Raw genomic sequence first — 9,908 nt, 5'->3', positions numbered from 1 at the left:
AATGTTAGCAAAAGGTTATAAATGTGACATTGTGTTATACTTACCATGATAATTATATAGGTTTAAAAGAACTCAGCACATACCCAAATATTAAATTGTCATAAGTAATTGTATTTTTGGCAATCCAAAATTTGAGGGGACTAGGGAGGTCAGGTTCCCAGCTCTTGTACTACCATTACTGCCCATACTCCACAGAATTGTATATGTACCAGTGCAGGTCTAGGGTGCCTTGACTTTTCAGTTTGTGTGTTTATATAATTATGTAGGTGTTTAACTACTTATGAATGTTAGAGAATATGGCAATTGAATGGGTTTATTTCCACGTAGGAGAGTGCACTTAATGTAACTTGTGCATTCGTTAACTTAGCCTAACTTGTTGTCCTGGAATGCATTTCTGACTCACGTTCCAGTTAATACTTGAATTCATATTTTGCTTGTACAGTTAAAATGTTACATGTCTTTTATGTTCCCACTACAGTGGAGAAAGCTTTATTAGTTGACAGAAAGAGTTATTGTTCTTAGTAGATAGATAGGACAGGAAAGAAGAAACGTGAACATGGATCGGAGGAGAGTTCTCGTGGGAGAAGGAGATGGTACCAAGGACATCCGAAATAACTATTCACGTGAATGGAGAGGTGGAGAAAGAAGCCAAAGGGTGTTAGAATTATGGAAAAGTACTAGCAAAGTTTTGGGAAATGTCTTGATTCATATTTTAACGTAGAGAGGGATAGCCTACACTCCGTCTTAGGATGCCGTGAGGTACAAACCTCCTTTTGGCTATTGTGGCTTATGCTACATGACCCATGTTAGAGTTTCCTCTATGGAAGACTCTAAAGGCCGACACGTTTTATCTGTTGTTAAAATTCCACTTTAGTTAGGATTGCCACCTTAGAGTAGTGTAGGGACAGATGGGAGATTTTGAGTGGAGAATTAATGCTATCTAACATACATTTTTGTCTCATTATTCATGTATCGTTAATTGAATATTTTGTATTATTTTTGTTATATGGGGTGATTCGCTTTTTGAAGATTTGCCAGTGAAGCTAAAGGAAGAGATGTGAATCCAAAGCGTGTTTAGGGAGCCGATACAGAAGTGTAGCAATTTAATTCTGGACGGTCTGTCATGGACAGATGGAAGCCTTATCAATTCCTAAATATAGAATGTTGCCTTAATATAATCTAGATAAAATCTAAATCCGGTATTTTTAAAGCATGAACTACTCACCTTTAAGGGTCTCAAGGTGCTGGGGCTGTTGGGGGAGATTAAGTGAGCTATTGCCCAGAGTCACATGGTGCTGAGCTGAACTGCCACCGGGGACCGAACCGTGAGCCCTGAGCTCCGGTGTTAGCCACCCTGGCCGCTGCGCCACACCTCTCCCTAAAATAAGATTAGAGCTTGAATCACAGTCCTTTGGGCAGATTCGGGAATCATTCAGATGATCTTTTTCACCCATGGATGCACAGCAAAACATGTGGAGGTTACCCTATTCACCTGGTGCTATATGGAAAGTATCTCATCCAGCAAAAGCCCAGATTTTAAACCTTAGGGAAGAGTCAGGAAGTTCCCCTAGCTATTCTGGCCAATGCTGTGGCCCACATAGTTGAGGATTCTTACCCAGGATCATGACTTCCGTCTTGTCACCATTGAGCAAGTTATTATTCATCCATAAGGAGATTAGACTCAGGTCCAGGTTAACAGCGGCTGGTCCATGGCTCTGTGCAGAATACAGAGAAAATAAATTTGGGAGTCATCTGTGTAAGAAAATAGGGATAAGCAGCAACTGTCCACTACATCTGCCAGTGGTCGAACATAGATATTAAACAGCATTGGGCTCAATGCTGAGCCCTGAGGTAGTGCAGAAGTGAAAGCCCGAGCCTTCAACCGGACATCGACCAAGAAGACCTGGAACGTCCAATACTTCAAAAATGATATTATCCAGGCTAAAGCTATTCCTTCAAGGCCCAGTGTCACCAATCTTTCGATCAGGATGAAATGGAACATGTATCAAAGGCCGCGCTAAGATCTAATAAAATAAGCGTGGCTGTTCTGCCCTCATCCAGAAGTCATCCAAGGTGTTCCTTGACACCTAGGAGGGCGGATTCAGTACTGTGCCCAGCTCTGAAGCCAGTCTGCGAGGGATGTAAACGATTTTGTGTCTCCACAAAGGTTGCGAGCAGTATGTTAACATGCTTCTCCAAGATTCTGGAGAAAATAGGCAACAGAGAAATTGGTCAAAACCTCGACCAATTGGTGGGATCAAGATTGGGTTTTTAAGGAGCTGAAGCACCATGGTTCTATGGAACACAGCCCTCCCATTGAGAAGAGTTAGGAAGATTCACCACCACCTGTAGTAATGTGGCATTCAGGAGGCAGAGCTTAGTGGGGTGTAAGGGATCCAAAGGAGAGTTTGATTTAATTGACTGTAAAATGGCCAGGAGAGTAGAGCTATCCAAAGAGGTTGAGCTAGGTATATTAATGATGTCATTATGCCCATTTTGTCATTTTGTCATTCTTCAATTTGATTAAATATTTTTCTATATGAATATCCCTGAGGAGATTCGGGCATGCGCCGACCTGTCTCAATTTAAGAAAATGCTCAAGACCTGGCTGTTTTAAGTTTATGCTGCTCATTGGGGGTCACCTTCTCAAGCACCGAGAGATCCCCTGGGAACGATTCGCCGTGCCATACAAATGAGTATAATAATATCGGATTCTAGCCCTAGGCCTGCTCCAACATCCTCTATCATCCCTCTTCCGGTCACCTGTCCCTTGGTTCCTATCATCCCTCTAACAGTCACCTCCCCCTAGGTTCCTATCACCCCTCTTCCTCTCACCTCCCCCTTGGTTCCTGTCACCCCTACGCCTCTCCCCTGGTTCCTGTCACCCCTCCGCCTGTCATCTCATCCCTTTATCGACACTAGAAAACTGCCACCATCCCCAAACCACAGCCAAACAATAGCAGAAAAACTGACTCCCAGCGTGCCTCCGAGCGCAGTGGCGGCTCTTGGGCGTAGACCGTCCACTAATCCGATTTCCTCAAAATGTCCGGGCTCCTATTCCCTTTCGATGCTGTTTTCGGGAAATTAAGTCACTCCCGTCCCTTACACTTACAGAGTAAGCAGAAGCAGAGATAGTGTGCTTTCACTTTCATAGCCTTCCATTGCTCATACTGTCAGACACACATAGTGAGACGCAGAGTCCATAGCGCACAAACGCTTCAAGGATTTGCAGATCGAATGCAGAAGGGGCAGCCCTTTCCGGCTCAATACCTTATAAATGAATTTTAAATAAGCTCAAACTCATTTTTATGTGTGGCAAGTTTCATTTGACCAACATTACATTTAAACTACAACGCAACCTTCTATATAACTCTACTATAAAATCACTTTGACTGCAGGTGCCCAGATGTCCTAAGTTATGAAGACAGCAGGCTGAGCTTTCAGGATGAAAAAGCCATAAATTTAAAATTGGGACTTACTCTGCAGGAGTTTGTATCCGACCTAACCCCACATGCTAAGGTTACCGCTCGTTTATGATTTGAAGACACATTAAAGCAGGCGGCGACAAACAGGCAGCTTCATAAGCCAGTCGAGGCTAGCAAATTCGCAATACTCGCTGAAGGGGGAGGGTGGGTAGATGGATTAAACCCAAGGGGTGAGTGATTGATTTGCTCAAACGCTCCGTCCATCATCCCCTTTTGTATCGCTTTGTTCGCCCTAAGTTGGCAGGGTATGCTCAGACGTGAGTCCCTTGCTCACTTTGCCACTGGATTCAAGATAGCCTGGCTGATGAGGATTATGAACCCGAAACCGGTCCCAGGATGCTTGTTTCCGGTACAGGGAAGACATGGCTTGGCAGTTCGGGCTGGACTGTTCCCATCCCATGAGGCACAGGGTCAGACTGATTTGTATATGGCCATGTCTGAACTGGGATGGCGGAGTGCGCTAAAGAATGGTGATGGATTAAACCCAGATCAGTTGACTGAGGGCGAGTGGTTGATTTGCTCAAACGCTCCGTCCATCATCCCCTTTTGTATCGCTAAATGAAGCGAAGCAGCACAGCAGGAGAGTTTAAAGAAGTGAAATGTTTAAACAGGTGAACTTCTGTCCCCGTTTCTAGGAGGGCCGGTTGAATTGTGAGCCTGCATAACACTGTGATTAACGTGCAGGTTTACCAGACCCTCCCGTAAAACCCGGGACATTCCTTTAAATAACCCAGGCACTACACAAACAAGCATTTGCAATGCAATAGGTCTCGCATTAATTAAGTTTGAGCTATTGGCATAGCTAAATATTGCAACACCAATTGCAACAAAAGTCTAATAATGGTAGGCCAACATTTTTTTGTATTCTTTTTTGTAGCAATGGTGGCATGCTTCGCTTTAGATGAATATGTTTAAAAGTAAAGTGCGCCAGACTACGATTGCTACAATAGTTAATTGTGGATGCGTTAACAATTGATGTGTGCACTGCCAGCTGGTGGTGTGTGTGCCTGGTGGAAGCGTGCACTGACGGCTGGTGGTGTGTGTGCCTGGTGAAAGCGTGCACTGAAGGCTGGTGGTGTGTGCCTGGTGAAAGCGTGCACTGACGGCTGGTGGGGTCTGTGTGCCTGGTGAAAGCGTGCACAGACTGCTGGTGGTGTGTGTGTGCCTGGTGAAAGCATGCACTGACGGCTGGTGGTGTGTGTGTGTGCCTGGTGAAAGCATACACTGACGGCTGGGACGGCTGGTGGTGGGTGTGTGCCTGGTGAAAGCGTGCACTGACGGCTGGTGGTGTGCCTGGTGGTTGCGTGCACTAACGGCTGGTGGTGTTTGTGCCCGGTGAAAGCGTGCACTGACGACTGATGGTGTCTGTGCCTGGTGATAGTGTGTACTGAAGGTATGGTTGTGTGTGTGGTTGTGTGTGTGGTTGTGTGTGTGTGGTTGTGTGTGTGTGGTTGTGTGTGTGTGGTTGTGTGTGTGTGGTTGTGTGTGTGTGGTTGTGTGTGTGGTTGTGTGTGTGGTTATGGTTGTGTGTGTGGTTGTGGGTATACACCTTTTGCTGAATGCGTGGGTCATGTGCAACATGTAAGATTGCAGCTGCCACCACAACATACACGGATTCAAAGGCATCAAAAACTCGTGAAATGTGCCCAGTCTATGTATTGTTGAACATGCTGTTTTGCCAGTTACTCATTTGCTTGCAAATGCATGGTATGCAAAGGCACTCAAATGATCGTATGTCTTTTCAGCAACCATCCCAAGTGACAGCGGTCCATAAGCCTTCTCCTGCAGCCCGCCAGCTGTATGCACAGGGCTTGCCAGGGTGCAGAGATTGAGATTTCGAAGGTAGCCTTACGAAATGGGGGTATATATTGACAGATTAATTTGGATGTGTCTGCAATTAGGCAGTACTTGTGTCCTGTTTGGACTGTAACATATAACATATTTCCCTTTAATATGGATACAGTGTACTTTGCTATTTTATAAACATCTAAGCTGCTGTCGCTTAGTTTCAATACGCTGCACGAAAGAAGCCAACGCTCGTTCTGCTTGAGATCAGTTTGGTACGAAACAATCAAGGAATGCTTTATAAATGGGACAGGTTACAATGGGAGAGGAGCCACAGTCCCGAGCAAACTGTTTACAGAAAAAACAAGATGGAAAAAATAGCAATAATCGTGAAAAAGGAAAAAGACGGATTGCGCAAGTGAGAAAAGGACCTACGAGTAAAAAAAAGTTAGTGTAGACAAAAAACTGGCGAGAATAAGAAAACCGAGAGAGAGAGAAGTTAAAGAGGCCACAGTCCCGAGCAAACTGTTTACAAGAAAAAAACAGTAGGTCAACTGTAAGTATTCCTGTCATCTTTCAGGCAGACTGCTCAAATATATTACATTTCCAGAACAGCCTAATTTTTTAATATGCATATTTCAAGGTCTCGGTTGTATTCAATTAAAGTTTTTAAGAACCCTAGTGAAGCCTTGTTGTCAATCAAGGTGGATGGAGCCTGCAGACACTCATCAGTTGGGCTCTTAAACTAGTTCCACTGAGATTAAGGAGGATACTTCTAACGAGATTCGGGCGCTTTTATAAAGACTGCTGCACGCTGCAAAGCACTTCTCTGCACAATAGAGCTATTGCTTACATTGATGAGACTATATTCCAGGGGAGTGTTTATGCTTGCTGGCAATAAACTGAAAGCATTTCTAGCAGTGATGCTGCATTTCGTTGCGAAGAAACAAACGTGAGGCCCTATGGCCGAGTGATGAAGACATTAAACAATAAGTGAAGCACTGAAAAAAAAACACGAAACACTCTCTCCCACCGACGTTATCTGATCAAGGGCTGCTCAACATATTAATTATACAGCGACACTAGTGTCGACCAATACACAATAACCGACAGTTCGTGGCTTTTGTAGCCATGTCACTCTGGCCGCTAGAGTGTGCACGGAGGGCGCTGGCATCACAGCACCCAGAAGCGATTAGGTTTGCAGTATTTTAAGAATTAACCATTCAGTCACTCAGATGTAACCTGAACGGGTGGGTGGGTGTGAGACGCAGCTGTGGAAAGAGGCGGGTTTTATTACAGGTAAAGGCCAAGAACTGCGCTTCCGTGTGCCCCCGGCCTGGGGTCACTGGCTCTCTTTGTTCGTACATGTTCACTATGAAGGAATGCCGTCAACTCACAACTTCCACGCGCGTCGAAATGAAACTTTAGCGAGGGCAGGCCAAGGATACTCAAAAGCTACAGCTGGCTCGCCGCCCGGCTTCACCCACCGACACCTCCGTAATCGGCACCAGACACTGTTGAAGGATTACACGCGGATCAACGCTCGCCAAAGAGCCTACAACATTCTGCAAGGCCTGCGATTTGGAAGCAAGCTTACCTGATATAATCGGGGGCCAAACTCTTCAATCAGCCGTGTTTGTTCAGTCAAATTGCTTTCACTGGATCTAGGCATTTTTTTTAAGCTGTGTAACTCGAGAACATCCAGATTCTGGAGTGTCGCATATTTCGCGTGATTTGACTTCAGTACATGTGTTTTCGCGAAGTTTCTTAATGTCTCATGTGCTGCGCTAAAATTCACTTTATCAGTTTAGGATCTGTATGAAAAGCTACTGTGCAGGCATTTCCTGCATCATGGCTGTGCCGGGCCGCCGCGCTGCCCGCGACGACCCGGAAGCGGTTGGGAAGCCGGCCAATGCCAGCGCGGCCCCAACCGGAAGTCCCGCCCCATCGCGCCGAGAGACAGAGAGAGCTGCCCGAGGAGCCACGAAGGCTCCGCATTGAGTCCCGGTCCCGAGATGGGGGACCGGGTGAAGAGCGGCCGGGCGCATGGGGAAGGCGGGGCTCTCATGTGGTGAGAGAGCCCCGCAAAGCGCTACCGCCACCCGGAAGAAGGAGCCGCCGCCGTGCACCGCAAGAACAGGTAAGTTGAGTGAGAGGAGGGGTGAGTGGGGGTGAGTGGGGGTGGGGTGTACGCGTGTGTGTGTGTCTGTTTGAGTGTGTTTGTGCGTGCGTGCGTCTGTCTGTCTGTGTGCGCGTGTGTATGTTTAAGGGGGGGTGCGTGTGTGTATATGCAGTGTGTGGATGCCTTTGTTTGTGCGCATGCGTCAGTGACGACGTGCGCGCTCACGAGGTCCAATCTCCGCCAGAAGAAATTCGTAACACTCTGCTGTCCACATTCCCCTTCATTTCCCAGAAAGCGGCAACATAAGTTGTCTCCCTAGACAGCAAAAGCTTTCGCTTTTGCTTTCGTCTAGGCGAGACCTAAAAACGGGACATTTCTTCAATTTGGAGAAAAGTGTTGGGACACCTCCAAAAACCAGGACCGTCCGGGTAAACGTCTGGTCACCCTACCCAGACCCAGGGCTTTAAGTGGGATGAAAAAACTGTAGGGTCTCTCAAAGGGGTGCGGCCAGTGTAATTAAGGGCGTGGCTTAAAAACATGTAAGGTAAAAATCTGTGCTTAGCATAGTGTGCCGCCCAACTGGTATTTTGCTGTTTCTGTCATTGCATCCAAATATAGGATACAACAAGTAACATCAAACCTACAAGAAGTCAGGACTATTGGAGTTGTCAATGGTTGTTAGTTGCATAAGATAAATAAGCATAAACTATGGCTTGTATAGAATATTTAAGAAGCTTCCACTTAAAGCCCTGGTGACACCAAGACAATGTTGCTGCTCCTGAGTTTCAAAAAGAGAAGGGAAATCCAGAGAGAAAATGACTCTTTAAAGAACTTCCCTTCCCCTACAATGCTCACCTGTAATGACGTCATGTCGTAACTTCTGCACTAGTGAAAAGTGAGCAGTGTGAACCGCGCACATTCATGTGCCTTCTTTCACTGCAGTCCGGAAAAAACGGACCGCCTGGGCCAGGGCACAAATCAGAGCCCTATAGGGACCCGTTTCAAGGCTGCCTTTTTAAAAAAAACTGCCAGTGCTCAGCACCGGTGAGACCCGGTCCACTTAAAACCCTGGCCAGACCTATTGTATAAACACGGTGTGCTCCTGGTCAGCCTTTCGAATGGGAGCACGGTGTAGCCTGGTTCCATCCCTGACCCAGCTCTATAGGACACGTACCTCGTACCCTTTGGCAGCCTCTTGGAGTGCCGTGCACTCTGGTTCCACCCCGGACCCATCTCTGTAGCACACATACCTTGTACTCCTGGGCAGCCTCTCGAATGGGGAGCACCGTGTGAGGCTTGTGATCACGTGACATGCTGCAGACCACACAGATAGGCTCCTGATCATCTTCACAGAACAGTTTCAGTTTCTCTTCGTGTTCTCTGCACATATTCGCCTCCTCTGCGGTCGCGCTCAGTACCTGATGCTGTTTAAGGATTTCCACCATGTTCGCCAGGTGCCTGTTGGGCCGGAGGAATTTATTTTGAGATATTTCCCTGCACTGAGGACAGGGGAAGTCTGTCTGCAGCCCCTCCCTGCACCGAGTGATACAGGACAGACAGAATGTGTGTCCACACTCCACAAACACGGGGTCAGTGAAATATTCCAGACATATAGAGCACGTGGCCTCCTCCTTCAGGCTCCGGAGCTGGTTTGCTGCAGCCATGTTCCTTCCTGGCCGATCCGAGAGAAAGTGGTGAAGTTAAGTTTCATTTCTCTTCGCTTTTGCAGTGGGAGTGTCTGTCACTCCTTCCGTACACCCCTCCCACCTTCACTCGCTGCTGCACGCACCTGCGCAGATCTACACTGTGAGGGTCTGAGCAGAGAAGGGGCTGACTGTCTGGGGATGAGCTGGCCTGTGAACGCATGCAGCAGAAAGCGTCTGCCTCTAACCTGGGCCTGTGTGCAGCAGAGCAAGGAGTGTCTGTGGATGAGCTGCGATCGTGTTCGGCAGAGCCGAAGTGTCTTCATCTAACCTGGAAGTGGCTCTGTACACAGGTCAAGGCGTGTCCGCAGCAGAGCTGGGAGTATCAATGTATGACCACTTAGTGTTTGCATCTGAGCTGGGAGCGCCAGTAGTTTACCTAAGAACATACAAATATGTACTGGGGGTGCCTGCTGGTGTGTAAACCAGGCCCCGACAGCTCCCGCACCCGTAGGAGCCTCCCAAACGCTCAAGGGGGGCTCGGTGTTCTCCTTACATATTGCGGGGGTGGAGGCGGCATCAGTTTGCGCTACGTCACTGGGTGTCTGCAGGTGATTCTAGAATGTCTGAGCCTGTACTGGGGGTGTCCAGCTCTGAGAGTATCGGGGACTGTACTGTGAGTGTAAGGGAGTACAACTCGTTTATGACTTTCCAACGTTCACCCAAGAGGGCATCTTGGCGCTAGAAACAAAACTAATTTAACAGAAGATGGAGGCATCGGGAGGTGGGAGCGAGTGCAGCAGAGCAAGGAGAGTCTGCCTGTGCGCCGAGAGTGTCTGAATAATTGCTTTGAGCGCCACCATCATGAGGCCT

The 9,908-nt window shown here is 47.4% G+C and overlaps 1 protein-coding gene across 1 annotated transcript in view; it reads right to left on the bottom strand.

The window, feature by feature from the left end:
- The window catches only part of LOC144756161 (E3 ubiquitin-protein ligase TRIM39-like), a 388,718-nt gene extending 379,579 nt beyond the window's left edge, over nt 1–9,139 (bottom strand). Inside the window, exon 1 of the mRNA XM_078645740.1 lies at nt 8,643–9,139. Within this exon, the coding sequence (XP_078501866.1) occupies nt 8,643–9,056 (414 nt within the window). The 5' untranslated portion in view covers nt 9,057–9,139. The remainder of the gene's footprint in view (nt 1–8,642) is intronic.
- Nucleotides 9,140–9,908: the final 769 nt, after the last annotated feature.

Source organism: Lissotriton helveticus, chromosome 5_1 (assembly GCF_964261635.1).
Source record: "Lissotriton helveticus chromosome 5_1, aLisHel1.1, whole genome shotgun sequence".
Lineage (NCBI taxonomy): Eukaryota > Metazoa > Chordata > Amphibia > Caudata > Salamandridae > Lissotriton > Lissotriton helveticus.
Note: the sequence above shows the minus strand (reverse complement) of the source record. Positions and strands in the feature narration are given on the sequence as shown.